At 42.8% G+C, this 26,522-nt stretch overlaps 1 protein-coding gene across 2 annotated transcripts; it reads right to left on the bottom strand.

Annotated features, from left to right (window-relative positions):
* Positions 1-1,009: 1,009 nt before the first annotated feature.
* On the bottom strand, positions 1,010-16,299 carry SRD5A3 (steroid 5 alpha-reductase 3; the record flags this gene model as incomplete). 2 transcript variants are annotated; one of them, XM_079703966.1, is made up of 5 exons in its annotated part: positions 1,010-1,587; positions 2,683-2,817; positions 6,192-6,389; positions 8,632-8,774; positions 16,079-16,299. In XM_079703966.1, the coding sequence occupies 5 exons, from the start codon at positions 16,297-16,299 to the stop codon at positions 1,328-1,330; spliced, it is 957 nt and encodes a 318-aa protein (XP_079560092.1). In that variant the 3' UTR covers positions 1,010-1,327. The 2 variants fall into 2 exon arrangements, with proteins under 2 accessions (XP_079560092.1, XP_079560093.1); XM_079703967.1 differs by lacking the exon at positions 2,683-2,817.
* Positions 16,300-26,522: the final 10,223 nt, after the last annotated feature.

The raw sequence follows: 26,522 nt of genomic DNA, 5'->3' as shown, positions 1-26,522 counted from the left end.
AGAGATGCAGGTGGGGAGGATATTCTTAGACTGTGCCTTCCATGCGTGTCTGGTTAATAATGAGGTGCTTTCCCCCATAGCATGGTACATCTTAGTGCAAAACTTTAGTACCTAGTAGACTATAAGAAGATATCTGTATAGAAGGAAAAAAGTTAATACCTCAGCCAATAAGCCAGTAAATCTGACGCTGCATGAATGTGCAGTTTTTTACTGCGTTGCTCAGGCTATAGTATTTTTTTCTACTTTCACACCATGCAGTTATAGCCACTTGATTTAATCATGGATATTTTCTTTAACATAAGCTATCTTAAGTGTAAACTTCATTTTTAAATATCTTCAGATTCATTCTATTAGTTAAAATACACTCAGGCAGACATTAATCCAATTTGAATAACTACATATGAATGAGGCTACAGCACTATCCAATACCGAGTGTAAGTCAGTTCCATTCATGAAGGCTTTTTATGCACAAATATAAAAATATTTTATTTCACATGCTTACACTTTTAAGGTACTCCCTATAAAAGGATGTCAAAAAATATTAAATAAAAGAGGTTTCAAACTTTGTTAGGCTATGATTTGAGAGGGAAATGACTATTGATGGTTACATAGCCGGAAATCTTTGTGGTAATAAGTATAAGCTAACTTCAATAAACTCACTTTTCCCAGAATCCATTGGTGTGAAATTATACATTGTTGTTATTTTCAGAGGCTATTCAGCTTGGACTGATATGCAACAAGCAGTTACTGAGAATCTGCTATATTGCTTATTGTGTAGTCTAGTTCATTTGTCTGTAGCAAAAACAAAGCCACAGATGACCTTATCTCTTCCATTGTGTGTGTAAGTGTTTGTTTGAAGCTGTTTGTATATTCTTGATTAGTTTGTTTCTGAAGCAGCTTGGAAAAGTCTCATCTACTTTTTAGCACTTGGTTGCTTTTATATAGCATCTTAGAAAGCAGACATAGCACTCCCAGGTCTGCCAGAAGTATTTCTTCTCTGAAGACTCAATTTCTTCCATCGTTTAAAAAAATTTTATTTATTTTGCCATGCTGAGCAGCAAGTGAGATCTTAGTTCCCCAACCAGGGATCGAACCCATGCCCCCCACAGTGGAAGTGCAGAGCCTTAACCATTGGACTGCCAGGGAAGTCCCAAGACTCATTTTCTTGAGCGTATTGCTTTGCTCATGCACTGAAGACTTCTGGTAACAGAAATGGACCAGAGAGTTTCAAACAGTTCTACAGAAATTGTACTTTGGTTCCTAGACTTCACTGTCCTTGGGAATTGGAACTGTCACCTGGTGTGCATTCCTCATAACTGAGATTATCTTAAAACAGAAATGGAAGGAAAGCTTTCCTGTGCTTCGGGTAGGAGACGAATTTGCTTTTGTAGAATTTGTGGCTGAGGAAAGCAGACAGAGCCTGGTTGAAGAAGACGTATGTTACCACGAGCCACCAAGTTAAGTTGTGGAAACCAAAGGTGACAGCCATGGAAATGTAGATCATCAGCTCTGCCAAGTAGTTAGGGGAAGAAACATATTCAAACCAGTCTCCAAAAGGGATTCGGTGGTTACAGTGAATGACCATTCCTGAAATGGAAAAAGAAGATACCCTGAACATTTGAAGTTGCCAAAACAAAGTTTTATCACTTCACCCTCCAAATAATTTATAAAACTTATTTAGGAAAAGGTGTCACAGACCTGTACAAACCACCATCCTGTCACACCTCCATTGTCATTCTACTACATATTAAAAAGTCACATGCTGAGGTTATACTAACAACTGTAAATAAGTTTCTCCAACAATCCTCCAAGCTATTAAGAGCTCAGACTCCAGAGTCAGACTGCATGAGTTCAAATCCTAGCTCTGCCACTTACAAGCTGTGTAACTTTAGATAAGTTGCTTAACCTCTCTGTGCCTCTCTTTCCTCATCTATAAAATGAGGATAAGACTGTACCTGCCTAAAGCGAGTACTGTGAAGTTACATATAAAGCACTCAGAACAGGGCCGGCACAAAGTAAGCACTTGATAAATGGTGCATAGTACTATTCCATTTTTAATATTTCAAAAAGTCTAATAAAAACTGTACCTGTGATAAGTCAACACAAGTTAACTAAAGAGTCAAGGTTTTTTTGCTTTAGCTGGAATGATACTGACTTGGCACAGTAATACTAGGGCTCACATACTGGTTAGACACATATATGCAGTGTAGGCCCCAAAACGTGGGCACAGAATAGAGTCATAGAATGTCAGGGCTAGATGGTGCCAGGGAGGTCTTTCAGTAAAATGCTCTCATTTTACAGATGGGAAGATCAAGACCCAGAGAGTCTTGTCAAAAATGAGCATTTGAGGGCTTCCCTGGTGGCGCAGTGGTTGAGAGTCCGCCTGCTGATGCAGGGCACACGGGTTCGTGCCCCGGTCTGGGAAGATCCCACATGCCACGGAGCGGCTAGGCCCGTGAGCCATGGCCGCTGACCCTGTGCGTCCAGAGCCTGTGCTCCACAACGGGAGAGGCCACAATGGTGAGAGGCCCGTGTACCGCAAGAAAAAAAAAGAAAAAAAAAAAAAGAGCATTTGATACATTAGTCAACTAATTAGGGCAGGAAAGAAAAGAGAGAAGGAATATGTACACCTAACTTCTGAGGGCTAAAATGCACATGCAGTGGTTCTAAAAGGTATCTCACCTGCTTTATTTTTCCTGAGATTGCCGAGAATGACATGACACTTATACTGATGGACAGATGACCAGATGAACATCATCATTCCGAGGATATGGAACCACCGAGCTTGCATCAAGAGATTTTTCCCTATCACATAGACTACAGAAATAAGAATTATCTTATTAGCCAACTCTGCAAAATTTCAGAGGCTCAGAGCATTAAAAAAATCATATAATCAGTAGAACACCATTACCTACTTATTCTGTTCTTCACGACTAGAAAATCATCCTGCTATAATTTCCCAAGTACAGAGGGGAGAACAGCATCCCTGTGGATGAGGGAGGTGTGCTGCTCAGCCAGGGGCAGATTCAGGGGCCCCTGGCAGAGAATTCCATATCAACACATTCTCCTGCTCCTTCTTCAAGTGCTTCAAGCACAGGGGTCAGCTCTGTCTCCCACTCTTGTGATGTACTCTTGTGTAGTGAGACTACTTCACATTTTTATTTCTAAGCCTAGTTTTATGTCCTCTTTCTTACAGTCTGTCAGAAAAACACTTCCTAAAGGATCTCATCCCGAGCCATTTCTAAGGAAACCTTTAATGCTGACTTGACTGGCTCTGGCCAATGAAGAAAATCACTGGAAGTAAAGGCTAACAGTGGAACTTCTCAAAAAGAGGAGAAATGGAAACTGCAAGATAAAGACCAAAACAGTATCCCTTTCTGATTAGAGAGAACCTAGTCAGAGAGATTCCGTTTCAGGAGTAGAAACACTCAAAAGTTTCATCTTCTTTCTTCTCCAGCTACCAAGAAGACGGGAAGAATGCAGGTTTTCTAAGGACTGGCATTAGAAAAACAAATTAAGGACTTCTCTATGTTGAGCAGGAAGCAGTGAGGCTAGTCAGGGATTTGACTCTAAAAACAAAGCTGTCCACTGACAACGGGGAAGAGCCGGAGGCTCTGCAGCCAAGAGGGAGCCCCTACAAATTTGATTCAGGTAGGAGAACCAAGGATCAAGCTATTCCATATGGGTACCTGGAGGCAGGACTCAGCTGATGACAGCTAATGACTAATGACAATCCACCAAAATCTAATTGTGTTAATTTCTTTTAAAAATTTGCTTTCTCTAAATAATCTACCATAGTCTCTTAATGTTGACTAAGTTTAGCCATTTAACTAAGTAGCTATAATTTTATAAGTTAAAAATAAACAGAATATGAAAAATAGTTTTAAATCAGAGGGCTATAAGAGCAAGTCACCACAGGATTAAAAGTTGAAGCAAGTGTCTGAGAGTTCATGTTACAGCCAAGTCACCTACTCTAAAGGCAGAGAAAAAAAAATTTTAAGAGTAAGTTATGATACAGGAAAGGGGAGGCAGGAGGAAGGCTTTTTACTGAGGGTCTAATCTGTGTAGTATTTAATTATTCATTTATTCATTCGTTCCTTATTGAGTGTCTACTGAGCGTGGCATCTCTCACGAGGGATAAAGCAGTGGGTAAGTCAGGTCAGATGCCAGTCCTCATGAACTCACACTCTAGTAGCAAGAGATGAAACAAGTAAAAAAATCAATAACCAAGATAATTTAAGGTACAGATGGTACTCTGAAGAAAAAACAACAGAACAATGTAATGGAGAGGGACTGCGGGTGGACCCTCTAGATTCTGAAGGCAAGGAGATGTGAAGATCTGGGTAGTTTACAGATACACTTTCTTTCCACTTTCACAAGAACCCTCTGAAATCAGTATATGTCCCTAATTCCAGATGAAGGTTCTGAGGCTCTGAGAAGTTAATAAGCCGGAATTCAGACTCAGGCCCATCTGAAGCCAAAGCCCCTGTCATTTCTATCAGACTCTGCAGCTGGCAAATGCCCCAGTGCGTTCTCTTCCAATGAATTCCTGAAACAAGCCCTCCCCATACTGTCCCAGATGACCTCTTGAAGGACAGGTAGGTGAAACACAAGTTTCAGAAAACTTCAGAAAGGAGTGTCCAGAAGCTATTTTGTGGGTGTCTCAGCAGCCTTTCCTTGACTTATACAGGAAGGAAGGTGGAAGTTGGGGTCCAGCCAGCAGAGGAAACTCCAGGAGAGATATGTAATGCTAACAGACTGCAATCTAATGGGTTACCAAAGTGCTTTGGAAAGCTCCTTTGGGTAAAAACCTCGGACTGTTCTCCAGGAATGACGGCTCAAACCGTGACATGGGATGCACAAGGATGCCACAGCCGAAAGCTCAGGGAGGAAAAACTGACTTACGTTCAGAAAAATTAGATGGAGAGATGCTAACTGAGTGGCTGGAGCCAATAAACAACTCAGGAATTGAGAAAGAGTGTCAATAAGTCATACTTTAAAATCGTTCCTTGCGCCATGGAGGCCACGGGCTGTCCTACAGCAACAGAGAGGCAGGCCAATCAAGGGGCACTTGACACTGAAATCAAACCTGAGGAGAGAGCTCACTCACTGAGTACTGGAAATATCCAGACCATGGGCTCAATTTACAAGGAGGGATAGGGCAGCTTTAGGAAACAGGGAGACTTGGGCTTAGAGAAAACAGCTGTGAAGGACCTACTCTAGAGCGTGTGGGCTGACGGATACCAAGGGTGCGAGATGAAGTTAAGCTCAGCACTAGAAAACTCATTTCCATCACCCAAAATGACTTGAATTCTTTATGATAAGCATGCACTGTTTTTACAAAAACGATGGTCAGATATGTCAGATATCCAATCCTCCCTCTCCCCCATCCCCCAAATCACATTTCATTTCCTCCTCATAAACAAAGTCATGATTTTGCTTCCCTCTTCCTGGCTAGTGAGAGCTCAGAAGTGTTAAGGCACAATTTTGATTTACCACAGTACTCTTTTGTCCTCTCCGCTCAGGCTGCCTCACTTGAAATAAGCTTTGTTACAACGGGAACAATCACAAGAACAAAATGGCAACAAAATGGCTCCCTACCTCTTCTTCAAATCCCAACTACTCACCATGAGCTCAGGCCACCCTTTCCTCCTCTGGTATGCCATGATTTCACCCTGCACAACAACTTTCCCTTCCCCACCCTCATCCCTCACCCCTCCACCCCTGGATGATGAGGCTTTGGTGAGGCAGCTTGGCTTGCTGACCCTTTCTCCTGTTCCAGTGTGTTCCCCTGCTTCCTGTTCTACTCTTGACCACACTGCCTCTTTCCCGACTAACTCCGCAGAAGTTCACTGACTTCAATCCCATTGATGGAAACCCCACATCCCACTTCTTCATCCCTAAACCAGGCCTCCTGAAGACTTTGCACTTTCTTCTCTTTACTGAAGGCATTGCTGCTTATGTTGGTATCTCTCAGGTTTTAGCAGTTATGGTTAATGTGATGTGCATCTCCTAGACACCCTTGGGCATGTTGACTTTTTAAAGCTACAATCAGAGCCCAAACTCCTCAAATGCAAAGTGAACTGGGCAGGCCTCCTACTTTCTAACTTCCATAATGCTTGGTGGAATGCTTCACCCAGAGTTCCTCATATACCCAGTGACTCAGCTGACAGACCCCAGCAACCACTCACCATTCCTGCCGTCCATTGGCACTTGGCTCAACACAGTTAGGCCAACAAGGACATAGTAGACAAGTCCAAAACAGTATTGCACGACGTGAATCATGGCATTGGAGAAGACACTGACATAGAAGCACTCGAAGAGTCTTCGTAGGCTGTGTAGCCACAGAAATACTAGTACTAAGAACGCAGACAGCACGAGCTCATCCCCTACAATTCAGAATGGAACACACTCAGCATCTCTCTCTCCAGGACTAATCCAAAGTTATGATTTCCCCTACTGTTAAACAGGGTATTAAACAAGATCAGAGCTAGGAAAGGGCCGTAGATATCATCCAGTCTAACACCTCCTTTTTTCTGGCAATGAGGGAGTGAGCCAGGTGAAGTCAAGGCATTTGGCTCAAAGTTACACAGTAAGCTAGTGACAGAGCTGAGACAGACTCAGGTCTCCTGACTCTACTCTGTGATGTGAAAGCCTTCTGGGTTACGTGGCTGTGAAGGGATCCGTGCTCTCAGAACCCAAACTCCATGGTCTCTGGTCCCTGGCACTAATTTCCATTTGAAGATAGTCAGGAAGAGTTCCTGGATGACCTCTGAGCAAGGACTCCTGGTGGGATCCCTGAGGTCGGCAGGGGAGAAGAGACACAGGCATATACAGAAGCAGAAAGGGGGATGGGAACAGAGACAGGAAGAGTTATCCATTTCTTTCCATATTAAAAAAAAAAAGAGAGATTATGGGGCTTCCCTGGTGGCGCAGAGGTTGGGAGTCCGCCTGCCGATGCAGGGGACACGGGTTCGTGCCCCGGTCTGGGAGGCACGCGGCTGGGCCCGTGAGCCATGGCCGCTAAGCCTGCGCGTCCGGAGCCTGTGCTCCGCAACGGGAGAGGCCACAACAGTGAGAGGCCCGCGTACCGCAAAAAAAAAAAAAAAAAAAAAAAAAAAAGAGAGATTATACTTTTGGGGGACTGTGAGCCTTGAGATCTATCTTCCTATCTGCCTCTCACCCCTCTGCCTCAAGAGAAGTCAGAAGAAATGCTGGTTTTTAAAATGACATAAAATCTAGAATTTTTAAAAAAATGTTATCACACACATCATAAAAATACAGTAAGGACACAGCCTAATGAATTTTTGCAAAGTACACCGGCCCATCCCACCCGTACGACCAGCCCCTACATCAAGAAACGGAGCACAACCAGCACCTCGTGCTCCCCTCTAGGCACTGCCCCTCCCCGCACCCTCCCACGGGTACGCTCTATGGAGACTTCTATCACACAGATTGGCTTTGCCTGCTTTTCTCTTTTAAATATAGTGAAACCTAGTTCTAACTCTTCAGGAATAGGATAAAACAAACAACCAAATACAACTCCTCACAACCACCCTTCAAATATTAGAACCCCAGCCAGCCCCCCAGTAAGCAAATGAAGAGGTAAAGCTTTAATGGGTGAAGTGGGATTCGCCGAGGTATCTTCCCCTCCCAAGTAGGATCTGCATAGCTTTTTCTTTCTGTCATCTTTTGCAACAAGTTCCTCTGGTTATACAGAAAAGGACTGTTCCTAGGAAGCCAGCGGTTTGGCTGCTGGAACGAAGGACAGAGATAGCACCAGAACAATTTGTTTCTAATCCTGCCCCTCTGCTGATGCCTGACATTAACTGAGGCCACCTTATGGGTTTCACCTTCAATTCCTTACCTTTTAAATTGTTCTATGTATCCTTTATTCAAGGCACAGTAAGGCAAATTTAAATGCTATTTTGTAATCATCTGATCAACAGCTATTTACAGTCAATTTTTTTATATAACCAAAGCCTCACAGCCTAACAAACATTTTTAACCTGTGATCAAAAAGTAATTTTCTGGGCTTCCCTGGTGGCGCAGTGGTTGAGAGTCCGCCTGCCGATGCAGGGGACACGGGTTCGTGCCCCGGTCCGGGAAGATCCCACATGCCGCGGAGCGGCTGGGCCCGTGAGCCATGGCTGCTGGGCCTGCGCGTCCGGAGTCTGTGCTCCGCAACGGGAGAGGCCACAACAATGAGAGGCCCACGTACCACCAAAAAAAAAAAAAAAAAAAAGTAATTTTCTATCAAATTTCTGGAGTCCAGAGGCATGATTGTGGTTGGAACTATATATATGATAAATGTTTCAAGGCAAACCTGAGGGATCCTAAAGTACTAAAAATATCAGAGGGAGAACAGCCAGTCCTGTTCAGCACAGCACTAGCTGGGAAATCAGGGATGAAGCGCTGACTCTCAGCTCTGCCATGATCTCAGTGAAGGGCCTGGGGCCTTCCCCTTGGCCATCTGGCTGTGATCCACGCGGAACCCTTTCTGCCCCACCCTTCACTTCCCAGTCCCGCCAAGAAGCTGAGAGTGGCTATGAAATACCGAGAACACCTTCCCGCAGGCAGGACAGACAGGAACAGGACGCAATGGTTGGTATTAGCCAGAGGAGCTGTTACCTCGGAATTGCGCAGCCCCAAGAATTCTGAGTAAATGATGAAGCCAGTTTGGAAAAGGTGCTCCCACAAACAGAGACCGAGTAAGGCTCCAGAGCAGGAAGCCATTCCACAGCACTGAGATGATATAGAAGTGAGAAAAATACCTGCGAAGGGAAAACAAGTTAGGTAATGATCAGAGTGGATCCACTTTAAGCCTTTATACAGGAAGACTATTTTTAGTTTCCCTATCCTCTTTCCTCCATCCCGCAAGTATAGCTTTGCTTTTTTAATAGAACCTGAATCCTACAGATGTTCAGATTTTTGAAATTTCCTTTCAAATGATGGGACTGGTTAACTAATAAGAAAAAGAGGCTTCCTAAGGTTAACAAGAACATGAATGACCTTGTTAAACTTAGATGTAGGGTTAATTAGCTCTCTCTCTTATCTCCAGGTAGCAGGATTGGGCTCAAACTCAAAAATAGGGGGCCCCAGGGCCTGGCAGAGACAGCCTAGGTTGTGCTAACACTAGCCAAATCTGTGGAAGATTTCTAAATCTCGAGTGATATTGCTGCAATAGCCATACAACCGTTACATAAGATTTGCACAGTCACAGGCTCTCAGGGTTGCAAGAAACCTTAAAGGTCTTCTGATTCAGTGTTTTCTTAAATTATGTTGACCTAAATTACTTTTATAATAACATGACAAATATTAACTCATAAAACTAGCTATCAACTCCTGATGGTTACCGCTCTCACACAAATACAATACATATTTTGCAATCAACATAGTAATGGATGAAATTAATAAAACCACAAAACCAATAAAAGTTGAAATTAGCAATTAGCAATGTCAATTTAACGTGAAAGATTATGCTGGTTTGCTGCAAAGGAATCACCTAATATGGCACCAGGGCCTAACATGTTTTTTGAGGTCTCTTTACCTATACCTCTACAATTTTTCTCTAATCAAATCGATGCAAAATCTTTCTGACTCTGCAGGGTGCCTGGAGGTCACCTGGCCTTCCCTGGTCTTCAATGCATCACATCTATATTAAGCCCTCCTTGTCTCATTAATCTGTGATGCAGTAAGACAGCCTGGAGTCAATAGGATTACACGTAGATTCAGGGACTCTTCCAGTTGATTCAGAATATGCTTGTATGTACCAGACCCCACAGTCCCCCAGACTATGCCCACAACCCGTCTGACAAACACCGATCTAAGCTGACCATTCCACAGCAACCCACTTATTCTCCCCACTACTGTTACAAATTCTATCACCGGATCTGTCCTCTCTGAGATGTCCTGTTATTCTGGATTCATCTTCTCTAGGCTCAAGAGCTTAGTTTCCTACAAAGTTCATGCATGAGTGTCAAGTCTACCCCCTTGTCCCCACCCCCGGGCCCCTGGCCTTTGGTTGCCTCCCAGGGTCTTCCGTAAGACACACTTCCTAGAACTGAGCCCAGTTCTGGTCTGAGCCAGCAGAGCAGAATGGCAGCTGCAAGGTGCTCTGCAGGCTCCCATGGAAAGAGGAGGGGCCAGCTTCTGAGGAGCAACTTTAAGCCGCTTTACCTACTTCATGTTTTCAAAAAAATTTACTGCGCACTTAGAACGTGCTAGGTGATGTTCTTGGAGCTGGAGACGCAGCAGGGAGCAAACCGAGCAGGTGACTGCCATGATGAAGTTTATCTTTCGGCAGACAGTCAGCAAATGAACCTGTAGACATCTAGCCCAGTGCTGGGTGAGGGGGCAGAGACGGTGCAGAGGGGAGGCCATTCTGGGTGAGTGGTCAAGGATGGCCTCTCTGGAAGTGACACCTGGCTAGAATGAGTAACCTTTGTGAATTTCTGAGGAAAGAATGTTCTAGGCAGAGGAAACAACCACCACGAAGGCCCTGAGGCACAACAAAGGACACGTGTGTGGAGGGTGCTAAGGCATGAAAAGGAAGGGCAGACCCTACAGGGCCCTGTAAGGACACTGGCTTTTAAGTGGGATGGGAAGGCATCTGAACACAGCAACCTGAAGTAATACTTTATGTTTTAAAAATCCTTCTGGCTGATGGAAAAGTTCTGGAGATGATGACGGTGGTGATGGTTGCACAACAATGTGAATGTACTTAAAGCCACTGAGCTGTACACGCAAAAAGGGTTAAAGTGGAAAATGGTATGTCATGTATTTGATTTTATCACAATCAAAAAAAAAAAAGAGAGAGAGAGCATTGTTCATTCATTTTGGTCTTTTTTAAGTTAAAAGAAAATCCCCCTGGTAAGGAAAGAGAATCGTCCAGTTGTGGGGAGACCAGTTAAAGAGTATTTCATTTCATCTTCCCAACAATACTGTCAAGTTTGCATTATATTTACATGCGGCAGCTGAGAAAACTAAGGCTCAGAGGGTTAAGTTACTTATCCAAGGTCATGCAGTAAGTGGTAGTGTTTGGCTCCACACTCAGCCCTGATGACTCTGAAGTTAAATCACATGGCTGTGCTCCTATTCATGTGATCTAAACTTGCCTGAACCTGCTTTTCCAGCCCTATGTTACATGTATCAATTTATACCAAACCATAAATCAACCAAATTACTCAAGAATGTTTGATATAAGATGCTAAGCCACATTTTGCTGTGCGATGGGGTTTTGATTCACAGGCAGATTGTTTTTCTTATTCCTACATTTTGCACATTCTATCTCTTGTTTTGCTTGCCTGATTTCCTGCTACAGGAAACGTGTCCTACTCTTTATTCGTGGTTATATCTGTTTTTTGAAAAGACCCAGCTCTAGCCTCAAAAGCAGATCTGAAAACTCTACTTCCTTCTCTTCTAGACGCTCTCCCTCTTTTTCCTCCCTTGGCACTTTGCTTAACTGAAGTGAACCCCCGGGAGCAGGGATATGGGGACCCTTATGGTAGCTCAGGGCTGGGCACCGAGCAAGCACTCCTCTGACTTAACAAACATTTTGGTGCTTAGTATAAGCCAGGGACTGCTCTAGGCTCTGGGGATATAGCAATGAACACAAAAGACAACAGTTCCTGTCCCCATGGAGCTTATACTCACAGTTACACACAGAAGTAAAATTTACACCATGTCAGTAGGTGATAATTGCTAACAAGAAAACGAAAGCTGGGAAGAGATGAAGGAGTGCTGGGGATGGTAGTAGTATACTTTTCAACAGGGTGGATAGGGCAGGCCTCGTTGAGGAGGTTATACCTGAGCAGAATTATAGGAACTGAGGGCATAAACCATCTAGCTATTTGGGGGAAGAGCTTTCCAGGTAGAGGAAAGGCCTCTACAGGGCGAAGGCCCTGAGGGGACAGAAAACAAGCAGAGAGACCCAGAAAACTGGATTGGAGCCACAAAAGGGGCAAACGATAGGATCCCAGTGAGGTGGTGGGGACAAGACTGTACAGGGTCTTGGGCTCTTCCTGGGAGTGAGCTGGAAGCCACTAGATGGTTCTGAGACAGGAGATATCTGATCTAACACTACTTGCTGATTGCAAGAACTGATCCCAGGACCAGTAAGGGGAGTTATAGGTTTTAACTAAGGAAGGAAACCAATGGTTCCTGAGTTCTGACGAGGGGCCTGGCCCTGTGCCAAGTGCTTTAATGTCATCACCACCTGTATGAGGAACAGGTGCTATTATGCTAACACTCTAATCCATACCACCACCTCTTGCCTGGAGCACCATTAACGGCCTCTTACCCAGTCTTCTCCACACAATGCCTAGTCATCCTCTCAAACATAAATCACATAATGCCATGCCCCCTTCCCCATCCTAAAGCTGCTTTCCATACACTCAGAATAAAATCTAACCCCCACTATGGTCTGTAAGGCCCGCTGTCTGTCCTGGCCTCCCAAAATGAACTCATCTCCTGCCCTGCCCCTTTCTGATCATCCTTTCCAGTGTTGTCATTGGCTACCCCATCTTGCTCATGATCAAGTAACCAGGCTGGATTTCCTCTGAAGCACTTATTACCATCTGAAATTATTTTGCTTGTTTTACAAGATTTGTTTACATATTTATCTTTTTACAAAAACAAAGGCTCCAAGGAACCTAGAATAGCTCCTGGCAATAGTAAGTACTCTATAAACAATGGTTAAATAAATGAATGAAAGAGAAGGTACCACATCCAAAGTTACTCTCAGAGAAAGCAGTCAAGTTAATCAACAAACCAATTAAACCTAAAACCTTTTTTTTTTGATTCATTCAAAACATTGATCGAGGACCTTATTATTATCAGGCATTGAGCCCAGGATATGGCAACAAACAAGACAAATGTAAACATATGGAGTTTACAGTCTAGAGCAGGGATTCCTGACATTTTTCTTCCATGGACTCCTTTGGCAGTCTGGTGAAGGCTACATGCCTAAAAAACATAGGGATAAACGAAACCAATTATGCTGAAATATAGGTAACACAACCACTAAGAAACATTTGTGATATATGTGCTTCTTAATTAATGTATTAAATAACAAGATAGAGTGGAGGATAATACAGTATTCTTATAGTGATGAAAATAATGTTTTGAGGTCTCCTCAATATTTTTAATATAACATTAAAAAACTTGCCACAAAATTGAAGGAATTGCTAATTCTACTGTGGCTTGTTGATTACATTCATCATTAAGAAAGTGCCGAATTTCAGCTAGAGGTTAGTGAAATAGACGTAATTTTTTCCAATCCAATTTGCCCCAAATTCTATCCACAGATCCCCTGGACTGCTGGTTAGGACCCCTGAACCCTAGTAGGGAAAGTCTGGATGGTTCTCTCTGTCTCTACAGCTCAATTCAACTGCAATGTTTCTATAACATTTTGAAATATTAGAAACAGAAGTACTTCCGTATACACTATGCAAGTCAAGAGCATTGTGACTCACGTTCGAGGTCATGTATTTATTCAGACTTACTGGGAAATCAAAACTCCAGGAAGGGCTTCCTTGCTAGCACAGGGGTTAAGAATCCACCTGCCAATGCAGGGAACATGGGTTCAAGCCCTGGTCCGGGAAGATTCCACATGCCACGGAGCAACTAAGCCCGTATGCCACAACTACTGAGCCTGTGCTCTAGAGCCTGCAAGCGACAACTACTGAACCCGCGTGCCACAACTACTGAAGCCCGCAGGCCTAGAGACCGTGCTCCGCAACGAGAAGCCATCGCAGTGAGAAGCCTGTGCACCTCAACGAAGAGTAGCCGCAACTAGAGAAAGCCCGCCCACAGCAACGAAGACCCAATGCAGCAAAAAATAATTTAAAAAATGAATTTTTAAAAAAAATTAAAACAAAAAACAAAACTCCAGGAACCAAAAGAAAACGAGAAAAGCAACTATCACCTTAATTAAAAAAAAAAAAGAAATCTACCAGGCAGAGGTAATGGAATCAAACATTCCATGAACTCAATAAAGGTTTAATTCTTTCCTCTTTAGGAAAAAATAATCCCAAACAAATTCACCTAAGCTCTTGGGTGCAGAAACGTGATATACAGCTGCCTATTTCTAAGTGTAAAAATTACAGGTTATTTTCACCTTTAAGAATACTACTGAATTCTGAACAAGGAAAAATATTTAAATATAGCATCTAGACATTTTTGCCTTTCATGACTGGTCTGGATTTGCTTCACCTCTAGTATGAAAAGAAATTTTAGCTTAAATTTAGAAAAAAGACCAAACAAAACACCATGGGAGGGTCCGTTCTAGAATTCTGGAAGAAGAAAAACACATAAATTATTTCATAATATAGTAGAAATTACAAGGAGCCCAAAGAGTACCAATTTTGTAGTAAAGAGTAAGGGAAAGGTACAAAATCTGTTTCTTGGCTGTCAAATATAATGACAGACCGGAGTAGTAACAGCTAGTGTATGGGAGCCAAAGAAACAGGTAAGTGCAGGGAATGATTTGGAATGTGCCCTCTACTCCAGAAACCTGTTTTAAAATTTAGAAAATAAATTGTTAGAACTCACACTCTCAAAAGAATTTTTTTCTTCACCTTGTAACACTAAAAAAATGACAATCTGGGGCTTCCCTGGTGGCGCAGTGGTTGAGAGTCCGCCTGCCGATGCAGGGGACACGGGTTCGTGCCCCGGTCCGGGAAGATCCCACATGCCGTGGAGCGGCTGGGCCCGTGAGCCATGGTCGCTGACCCTGTGCGTCCGGAGCCTGTGCTCCACAACGGGAGAGGCCACAACAGTGAGAGGCCCGTGTACCGCAAAAAAAAAAAAAAAAAATCTAGGAATGTCCCTGCTATGAATTAGAAAAGTACTACACTCAAAACCTGATTAAAAATAGGATGACCAGAAATTTTAGCTTACAAAGAGCTTCTAAGAAATAGGAGGCTTAATCACTGTGTGTGAATCGTCTACTTCTTCCCAGAGCCTCATTCCCGTTACCTCTCCTCAGAATGACCTAGTGCTCGCTTCTCAGTGTTAATACCTGATGAATATTTCTCCAACAGTCAAAAGTGGGAAGCCAAGTTTATTTAGACCCTTTCTTGTCTGCAGACCTGGGGCACCGCCTATGCGAGGTTTGAGAACCAAGGTGTTTTAATACATCAGAAACCCTATCACATTTCTCCAGATTCCTTCCTAAACGCCAACTTAGGCTATATCTCCAAGAAAAGCCACTGCTATATTCCTACCGTCTAGCAGTGTTTGGCTGACTCTTCCCGGTAATGTTCTGAATTTAAAGAAAAGCAAACAAAAAAACGAAACTATAACAAGCCTTACAATTTCTGAAAGAATTCTATTGAAGTCCTAACGATTTAATATCTCGTTGAACTTAGTTATGAAATCTGCTGAAAGTCAAATGGGGCTTAGGGACCAAGCTTGCCTAAAATGTGCCATCTTGGGCAACATTTCTCCAGGGGCACCTGCCGAGATGCGGGTAAGGAGCGTCAGTGCGATCGAAGGAGGTGGGCGCCAGTTGGTGACCCGCGTCTCACCCTTCATCCTAACTGTTGAGAGTTGGGAAACAAACAGGGGACACAGAGGCGCGAAAGGAGGGCCTGCCTTCATTTCTAGTGAGTTCCGGCGACCTCAAGTTAGCTTATGAGCCCCTAGAGTGCAGGAGAGGGGAAGGAGGAGAATTTTGGGACAAAGGAAACTTTAATTTACCGCCTGGTGACCGGGCCTAAACTGGGAAGCGCTGCCATTTCCCCCGAAGGAAAGGCTACGTGCGGCCAGAAGTTCACGTTCCTGGGGCGAGAAGTTCACGTTTCTGCGCCCCCGAAGGTGCGCGAGGCTCAGCACCCTCGGTGTCGGCGGACACTCGCGGCATTCAGCCCCCAGGGCCACGCAGCGGACGCGGGCAGAGCCGGAGGGCTGGCCGGCGTTGCGCCGCGTCGAGGAACCCGCCTGGGCCTCCCGGGCCGGTCCGCGCCGGCCCCGCCGGCCCCGCGCCCGCCTCTGCTGCCCCCTGCCGGCTGCACGAGCGGGGCGCCCCCGGCTCTCCGCGCCTAGGCAGCCAGGACTCGCGCCCGGGCGCGGTTACCTCTTGGGGACATCAAAGGCCCGACAGGCGGCCGGTCGCGACGGCCCCCCTTCCTTGGTTTTTCCATAGCGGATCAGGTCCTGGAAGAGCGCGCAGCCCGGAAGCAGGCCGGACGGCACGAGCTGCAGCAGTAGGGTCAGCAAGAAGGCCGCGGCCAGCGTGAGCCACACGGCACGCAGCGGATTCAGCGCCGAGAGTTCGGCCTCCGCCCAGGGAGCCATGGCCGGCGCGCCCGGCGTCCGCGATCCCCGGGCCCTCGGCACCCGCCGGCGGAGGAACGGCCGCTCGAGCGCGGCGCGCCGGGCTCAGCCGGGCGGGACGTGCGTGACGTGCGTGACGCAGCGCAGGGCTGGGACGCGCTCGGCCCCGCCCAGGACACGCCTCCCGGGAGGAGGCACCGCTTCGCCGCGCGGGATTCTTGGTCTGGGTCTTGCTGGAGCTTGGTGGTCGCTCTATCACTAGTCTGGGTCGGGGGTTCCTATATGGAACCCCAGAAATACGACTCAACAGTATGATTCAAGCAGCGGAACGAGCAAGACCATGTCTGCAAGTCTTCACTGCAGCACTGTTTTCATTGGAAAAGTGGAAACGATCCAGAATGTTCCACGTTAAGGTATCTAGCTAAATTATGGTACAATAACATTGGAGTATCATGAATCCATTAACATAATTATGAAGACGGTCGAAACACGGAAAACTGTTTATGATAACTGAAACTGTAGGTTAAGCGAAAAAAAACACTAAAATATATAGCTATGATTGCGAACAACTATATTAATATGAATGTATGAATATATGGATGAAGAAGGCGGGTCATACAAGAAAATGAATAGTTGTATTAGGATGTTAGGAATGTGTATGATTTAAACACGTAAAGTAGAAAGTCAAGGCAATTGCACATACAAAAATGAAAGTGGTAAGAATTCTATTTTAAAAACTGCAGTCCTCTCCCTACTAGAGTTCCACTTCTTAGAGGCAAAGTTTTTAACACCATCTGCCGTTTCTTTGATATTTACTCCGTGTAGTGACTGCTATTTTTATTGACTCATCAATTTTAAACAACATTGGTGTTCAGTTAGGACAAATGTAAATTTAACTCTTTTAGGTAATTTTTTTTAAAGCCTTGAAAATGTCAGTGCCAGAAAATATTGTATGCCTATTATATGATAGGCATTGTTTTGCACACCGAGGACAGAGACGTTTACAGGACAATGTCCCTGCCCTTCTGGAGCTTGGGTTCTTGAGGTTGGGTGGCAGGTGAGGGGTAGGAGAGGGGAGAGGTCGTCCTTACCCCAGTGTGATACCCTACATTTGTGTTGAATGAGCCACAGGGAACTGGGTGGGAAGGTTACTGAGGTTGAACAGTCCTTTGGAATGTTAAATGTGCCAGCTTCTTAAGAGTTTTGGTTCTTTGTTCAAGGACACTTCAGCCTTTACCAGTGACTTGAGAAACACATGATAAAGGTTAGTCAAATTGGCCTTCCAGCTGGGACAGTGAGGTCTCTTTGTATGACCCAGGGTTTCATCTGCAGGGGTCACCTCTTCATTGTCTCTTCACTGTTCTTAGGTTAACCCCATAGAAATGGTGCTGGACTTTCTAGAACATCTTTCCAGACAAGCTATCTGGAAGTTCATTGCAGGGATCTTCCTGAGTGGGAGGTTCTCTTCTAGTTACCTGATCTGGGGAAGGATCACAAAACAAGATGTGGTGTGTGTGTGTGTGTGTGTGTGTGTGTGTAGTGGAAACAGGAAAGACTGAAGCTGGAGGGAAAAATTATCCCATAATTTCTGGCTTAAATTTTAGTTAGAGTTCACAGCTCATATTCAGACAAGCCCCCTGTAGAGGGCAGTGGCTGAACAGGAAGCCACAAGTCAAACCCGACTGTAAGCATTTGTAAATGTTTAAATCCTTACTGGAGTGAGTTATTTCAAAAGTGGAAAACCAGGCTAAAGCCTGTTAGATCATCGCCAAGAAGTATCAATCAGTTTTTGTCTTTCTTCATTTAATTACCTGCACTGTATAATCAACAAACCTCTGGCTTGGCCTGCAGTAAATGACAATGCTGTTTTTCCAGTTGTTCAGGCCAAAAACCTTGAACTCAGCCTTGATTCCTCTCTTGCTAAATACAATCTGTCAGTAAATCCTGTTGGCTCTACCTTCAAAATATGAAACCAAAATTCAATCACCTTTGGAGTCAGTGCTTTCCTGAAGGCCCTAGCTAGCTCAATAAATAGGAGAAAGAGATAACAGGTCTACAGACTACAAAGTAAGAAACGAGCTGTTATTATTTGAAGGTAATATGAAACTCCAAGAGAGTCTGCAGATAACATATTAGAACTAATAGAGTTTGGTAAGGTTGGATACAAAAATCAGTTTCTAAATATTGATCATTTCTATTTCTGAGCAACAAACAGAAAATAAATGCTTTAAAGATAACATTTTCAGTGACATAAACTTATGTGTCTAGGAATAAATCTAATAAAAGGTATATAAATCTTCAAAGAAAATAAAATGTTACTGGTATTAAAGAAGACATATTTAAAGGGAGAGATATACTAAACTCACAGATCAGAAGACTCAGTATAGTTAAAATGACAATTCTCCCCAAGCTGATTATGGAATAAATGTAGTACCAATCAGACCCCAGCTTTTTATGGAACTTAAGAAGCTGATTCTAAAATTTACATGAAAGTAGGAAGGGCTAAAGATAGCTAAGGTACTCTCGAAAATAAAAAGAGGACTTGCTTCATGAGATAACAAGACTAATACAGAGTTGTAGTAATTATGTCAGTGTGGTGTGGAAGCAGGGATAGACAAAAAGACAGTGGAGCATATTGGAGTGTCCAGAAACAGAACCTCCCCCCGCTTCCCACGCTCCCTTTATATTTCTCCATAGCCTTTGCCATGCCATGCCATGCCATGCTATATGCATTCATTTCTTAATTTAGGAAGCACATTTGTACCTCCTGGTACATAGGGTATGCTCAGTAATTATCTGTGGAATGATTGAATGAATGAACAAACTTACTGAGCCTCCACCATGCATAACGTTTTATACAGTAAACTATGGGGTGGGGTGCACAGGGCCATGATCATAGGCTCCTTGAACCGCATATCAGAGTGAAAACCTGGGGGCTTTGGAGCAGACACACTTGCATTAGACTGACTGCTCCATTACTTACAATCAGCTGTGTAACTTACAGTCACCTCTAAAATAGAAGCACAGGGTTGTTGTGCAGGTTGAGTGAAATTATGTATGGAAAGCTTTGTACACAGAATAGGTCCTCAACAAGCGTTAACACCTCTCTGCATTCTCCTCATCTGTACGTTGGGCACGATTCAATCTTCCTTAAGGAGATCCAATAAGATTCTTCCAAATGAAAACACCCCACGCACCACCTGTCACACAGATGTTCAAAAATGCTAATTTCACATACATTTGAAAAAATAACCACAATGAAGAAGAGAAAAAGGGCTAAATGGGTGGAGGGGTCATTTCTAACTGCTGTGGTCAGTGAAGTCTTCCTGAAGGAAGCTAGATCTTGAAGAATGGTGAGAGTTCCTAATAATTGAAGAGCCAAAAGGGAAAGAGAACCTTTTAGACTAAGGAAATGGCATCAACAAAGTCCTGTTTTGGTGGTGGTGGTGCATCAAATCCCAGTGAAAAAAGTTACCTTTTTGTTCAACCTTTGCAAGCAGATGCAGTGTTGACATCAGCTGCAAGTGTCTCTGATTTGGTGCCACCGCTTCTTTGACTACATGATTTGGCTTCCCCTGCTGAACAGAAGACCTAGGTGTACAGCACACTATGTCTGCTGTATTTAGTCAGCGGACAGTGACTGAATTTTAAACAAAGGAGTTACATGATTAGACCTTTCAGTTCATTCTGGCAGCAGGGTGGAGAATGGATGGGGATAGGCTAGGGGCAAGGGTGGGTGAGATGAAAGGCAGGAGAGCAGGTAGAAGCCTTTGTAAAAGTTTTGTTGTGGCCTAAAGGAAAACTGTGCCCGTGGGGTGTGAGGAGTGAATGCTTCTGAGACATGTATGCTTTGCTGCTTTTCCTTCCTAGCCTGAATTCATGCTCTATTGGTGCTTTTTTCTTTTTTTAAAAATAAATTTATTTATTTTATGTGTTTATTTTTGGCCGTGTTGGGTCTTCACTGCTGCACGCGGCCCTCTCCAGTTGCGCAGAACGGGGATGACTACTCGCTGTGGTGCGCGGGCCTCTCACCATGGTGGCCTCTCCCGTTGCGGAGCCCGGGCTCCAGGCACGCAGGCCTCAGCAGTCGTGGCACGTGAGCTCTAGAGCTCAGGCTCAGTAGCTGTGGCGCACGGACTTGGCTGCTCCGCGGCATGTGGGATCCTCCCGGACCAGGGCTTGAACCCCGTGTCCCCTGCATTGGCAGGTGGATTCTTAACCATTGCACCACCAGGGAAGCCCCTATTGGTGCTTTTTTTCTACTTCGTATTACACACACACACACACACACACACATCAGTTCTCATTCCTGTTCTCTTGCAGTGGCCCTGCAAATCCCCAACCCTGTGTGGACCCAATCACCCACTTTGTATCAGAGCTACTGAGCAGGATAGGCTCATTATAGGATTATGACCTGAACTCATGGGACAACCTGAGCCACCTGACGGTCCTTTCATTTGCTTTTTGTCAAATTCCAAGCCCATCATCCTGCACTGAGTCTTCACAACCTTCTCCATCCAAATCACCTGGCACTTTGCCGTATCACCCTTTACTCTCAGAAGGTTATCTGAATACCTACTTCACAAAAAAGGTCTTTGGGTTGCACTTTATGCACCTGTGGTTATATTGATGGCCACACCTGTCTTTACCTCCTTTCTGCCAATCGGGCCTGAGCAGGTGACTATAATCTGACTGCCTGAATCGTGGCACAGCTGCTGGGCTTGCTCCTTTACCTCTTATCAGCATTCTGCCAGAGTCTTGAAGGTCTCTGGCTTTATTTCCCAGTAACTGAGCCTGGGGCCCATGGCTTCCCATTCCCTCAGCCTGTTTGCTCTCAGCTGTTCTAGGTCAATGCCTTTCCTGCCCTAATGTCCAGTTTTGTCTTATGCCTTCCATTCCATCCCATGTTATGGGTTGAATTGTGTCCCACAAAAAATTTGTATGTTGAAGTCCTAGCCTTCAGTACCTCAGAATGTAACATTATTTGGAGATCATATTTATTCATTCAATATATTTTTCAAGCACAAGCACTTTTTGTTACCATATGCCCTCTTCCCCATCCATTAAGAATAATCTTCTTCTCCCCACCCTTCCGTGCTCAACCCTGCTAATGGGACATGCCTCAGGGTTTTTTTTCTTAATTAATAGACTTGACTTTAGAGCAGTTTTAGGTTTATAGAGTAATGAGCAAAGTATAGACAACTCCCGTATACTCCTTTATTATCCTTTTAATGTCCATGGGATCTGTAGTGATGTCCCCTCTTTAATTTCTGATATTAGTAATTTGTGTTCTCTTTCTTCTTTTCTTAGTTAGCCTGGATAGAGGCTTATCAGTTTTATTAATTTTTTCAAAGAACCAGCTTTCGATTTTGTTAATTTTCTCTATTGATTTCCTGTTTTCAATTTCATTGATTTCTGCTTTAATTCTTATTATTTCTTTTCTTCTGCTTACTTTGGGCTTAATTTGCTATTCTTTTTCTAGTTTCCTAAGGTTGGAACTTAGATTATTGATTTAATTTTTTAATTTTTTAATTTTTTTTTTTTTTTTTTTTTTTTTTTTGCGGTACGTGGGCCTCTCACTGTTGTGGCCTCTCCCGCTGCGGAGCACAGGCTCCGGACGCGCAGGCTCAGCTGCCATGGCTCACGGGCCCAGCCGCTCCGCGGCATGTGGGATCTTCCCGGTCCGGGGCACGAACCCGTGTCCCCTGCATCGGCAGGCGGACTCTCAACCACTGCGCCACCAGGGAAGCCCTAATTTTTTAATTTTTTAATAAATTTATTTATTTAATTTTGGCTGCACTGGGTCTTCATTGCTGCACGGGGGCTTTCTCTAGTTGCGGAGAGCAGGGGCTACTCATCGTCGCGGTGTGTGGGCTTCTCATTGTGGTGGCTTCTCTTGTTGCAGAACATGGGCTCTAAGTGCATGGGCTTCAGTAGTTGTGGCTCGCTGGCTCTAGAGTGCAAGCTCAGTAGTTGTGGCGCATGGGTTTAGTTGCTCCACAGCATGTGGGATCTTCCCAGACCAGGGCTCAAACCCATGTCCCCTGCATTGGCAGGTGGATTCTTAACCACTGCACCACCAGGGGAGTCCTGATTATTGATTTTAGATCTTTCTTTTTTTCTAATATATGCATTCAATGCTATAAATTTCCTTCTAAGTACTGCTTTTGCTGCTTCCAACAAATTTTGATAAGTTGTGTTTTCATTTTTGTTTAGTTCAAAATATTTTTAAACTTCCCTTGAGATTTCATGTTTGACCCATGTATTATTTAGAAGTGTGTTGTTTAATATCCATGTATTTTGAAATTTTCCAGTTTTCTTTCTGTTATTGACTGCTAGCTTAATTCCATTGTGATCTGAGAGCAGACATTATATAATTCCTATTTTTAAAAATTTGTTAAGGGGTGTTTTATGGCCCAGAATGCAGTTTATTTTAGTGAATGTTCCATGTGAGCTTGAGATAAACAAATATGACATGATAAATGGAGAGATAGATCATGTTCCTGTTTTTGAAGATTCAGTGTTGTTAAGATGTTAATTCTTCCTTTATTGATCTAATTATTCAACATAACTACAATTGAAATCCCAGCAAGAATTTTGCGGAAACTGACAAGATGAATCTAAAATGTCTATGGAAAACAAAGGATCTAAAATAGTCCAAGATAAGATCAAAGAAGAAAAAAGGTAGAGGATTTAAGTGATCATATTTCAAGACTTAATATAAAGCTATAGTAATTAAGATAGTGTAGTATTGGTGTAAGGATACATAGATTTATGTAATAAAAATTATTCCATAAATAGACCAACATATATTGGTTACTTGATTTATGATGAAGGCCGCTTGCAATACAGTGAAGAAAAAGGTCTTTTCAGTAAATGGTGCTGGAGCAATTGGCCATCCACATAGGAAAACATATACTCTTGACCTTTACCTAATAACCATACACAAAATTTCATTCAAATGATTCATGGACTTATTGTTCAAGAGTAAGGGGAAATAAAGACTTTCTGGGACAAACAAAAATGGAGAGAATTCGCCACCAGTAGACCTACCTGGCAAGAAATGTTAAAAAAATTCTTTAAAAAGAAGGAAAACAATGTAAGTCAGAAACTTGGATCTACATAAAGAAGTGAAGAGCATCTAAAAAGGATTAAGCGAAGGTAAAATAAAAACTTTTGTTCTTGCAAAACTTAGTTATTCCAAGAGTTTGTAGCTACCTTAGAATTTTCCATTTGTGTTATCTGTGAATGAGGAGAGTTTTACTTCTTCCTTTCTCATCTGGTTGCTCTTATTTATTTTTATTGCCTTATGCACTGGGTGAAGCCTCTAGTATGTTGAATAGAAGTGGTGAGAGGAAACATCTTTGTCTTGTTGCCAGACATTCTTGCCTTATTCCTGACTTTAAGGGCAAAGGATTCAGTCTTGCATCATTAAACATGATGTTAATAGTAGGTTTTACATAAATACCTTTTGTTAGGTTGAAAAAGTTCCTTTTATTTCAAGTTTTATTAGAATTTTTTTAAGTCATGAAAGGTGCTGAATATTATATAATTTTTAAGCACTTATTGAGATAATCATATGTTTTTTCCATTTACAGTTGACCCTTGAACAACACGGGGGATTAGGGATGCCAACCCTCTGTGAGGTTGAAAATCCACGTATAATTTATAGTCAACCCATCTGTATTCAGGGTTCCTCTGTATCTGCTGTTCCTCCATATCAGAGGATTCAACCAATCGCAGATTGTGTAGTACTGTACTGTTTGCTGTTGAAAACTATCTGAGTATAAGTGGACCCTTGCAGTTCAAACCCATGTTTGAAGGTCAATTGTATTCTCTTAATGTAATTAATGTCACTGATTTATGAAAAATATAGCAACTTCACATACTTGGGATAAATCTTGCTTGGTTACAATTTGGCATACTTTTATATTTAATTGGATTTGATTTGTTAATATTTTGAAAAGGATTTTTTTTGATGTCTTTTCTCATGAGGGATACTAGTCCACAAATTTCTTTTCTTGTAATGTCCTTGCCAAATTTTAGTACCAGTGTCCTGTTAGTTCATAAAACAAGTTGGAAATCGTTCCTTCTTCCTCTTTTCTCTAAAAGAATTTGTATAGGAATGGTTTATTTTTTCATTAAATGTTAACAGAATTTACCAGTGACACCATCTGGGCCTGGAGTTTTCCTTGGGACTGAGAATTATGTTTATTTTTGTATCAGTTTAGGAAATAAATTTGTCCATGTCTTCTAAGTTGTATAGTTATTCAGAATAATTATATTTACTAATTATAATTATTTATAATAATCTTGTATTCTTTTTAACATCAATAGGGATCTATAGTGATGTCCTCTTTTTCTTTTCTAATATTGATAATTTGTATTTTCTTTCTTTACCAGTCTTGTTAGAGTTTTATCAATTTTAGTAATGTTTTCAAAGAATGAACTGTTGGGTTTGTTGATTTTCCCTATTTTATGCTTGTCTTCTATTTCATTGATTTTTTTTTTTACATCTTTATTGGAGTATAATTGCTTTACAATGGTGTGTTAGTTTCTGCTTTATAACAAAGTGAATCAGTTATACATATACATATGTTCCCATATCTCTTCCCTCTTGCATCTCCCTCCCTCCCACCCTCCCTATCCCACCCCTCTAGGTGGTCACAAAGCACCAAGCTGATCTCCCTGTGCTATGCGGCTGCTTCCCACTAGCTATCTATTTTACATTTGGTAGTGTATATATGTCCATGCCACTCTCTCACTTTGTCACAGCTTACCCTTCCCCCTCCCCATATCCTCAAGTCCATTCTCTAGTAGCTCTGTGTCTTTATTCCCGTCTTACCCCTAGGTTCTTCATGACATTTTTTTTTCTTAGATTCCATATATATGTGTCAGCATACAGTATTTGTCTTTCTCTTTCTGACTTACTTCACTCTGTATGACAGACTCTAGTTCCATCCACCTCACTACAAATAACTCAATTTCGTTTCTTTTTATGGCTGAGTAATATTCCATTGTATATATGTGCCACATCTTCTTTATCCATTCATCCGATGATGGACACTTCGGTTGCTTCCATCTCCTGGCTACTGTAAATAGAGCTACAGTGAACATTTTGGTACATGACTCTTTTTGAATTATGGTTTTCTCAGGGTATATGCCCAGTAGTGGGATTGCTGGGTCATATGGTAGTTCTATTTGTAGTTTTTTAAGGAACCTCCATAGTGTTCTCCATAGTGGCTGTACCAATTCACATTCCCACCAGCAGTGCAAGAGGGTTCCCTTTTCTCCACACCCTCTCCAGCATTTATTGTTTGTAGATTTTTTGATGATGGCCATTCTGACTGGTGTGAGATGATATCTCATTGTAGTTTTGATTTGCATTTCTCTAATGATTAATGATGTTGAGCATTCTTTCATGTGTTTGTTGGCAATCCGTATATCTTCTTTGGAGAAATGTCTATTTAGGTCCTCTGCCCATTTTTGGATTGGGTTGTTTGTTTTTCTGATATTGAGCTGCATGAGCTGCTTATAAATTTTGGAGATTAATCCTTTGTCAGTTGCTTCATTTGCAAATATTTTCTCCCATTCTGAGGGTTGTCTTTTGGTCTTGTTTATGGTTTCCTTTGCTGTGCAAAAGCTTTTAAGTTTTGTTAGGTCCCATTTGTTTATTTTTGTTTTTATTTCCATTTCTCTAGGAGGTGGGTCCAAAAGGATCTTGCTGTGATTTATGTCATAGAGTGTTCTGCCTATGTTTTCCTCTAAGAGTTTGATAGTCTCTGGCCTTACATTTAGGTCTTTAATCCATTTTGAGTTTATTTTTGTGTATGGTGTTAGGGAGTGTTCTAATCTCATACTTTTACATGTCCCCGTCCAGTTTTCCCAGCACCACTTATTGAAGAGGCTGTCCTTTCTCCATTGTACATTCCTGCCTCCTTTATCAAAGATAAGGTGACCATATGTGCATGGGTTTATCTCTGGGCTTTCTATCCTGTTCCATTGATCTATCTTTCTGTTTTTTGTGCCAGTACCATACTGTCTTGATTACTGTAGCCTTGTAGTATAGTCTGAAGTCAGGGAGCCTGATTCCTCCAGCTCCGTTTTTCGTTTCCAAGATTGCTTTGACTATTCGGGGTCTTTTGTGTTTCCATACAAATTGTGAAATTTTTTGTTCTAGTTCTGTGAAAAATGCCAGTGGTAGTTTGATAGGCATTGCATTGAATCTGTAGATTGCTTTGGGT

This window comes from Hyperoodon ampullatus (assembly GCF_949752795.1).
Source record: "Hyperoodon ampullatus genome assembly, chromosome: 1".
Classification (NCBI taxonomy): domain Eukaryota; kingdom Metazoa; phylum Chordata; class Mammalia; order Artiodactyla; family Ziphiidae; genus Hyperoodon; species Hyperoodon ampullatus.
Note: the sequence above shows the minus strand (reverse complement) of the source record. Positions and strands in the feature narration are given on the sequence as shown.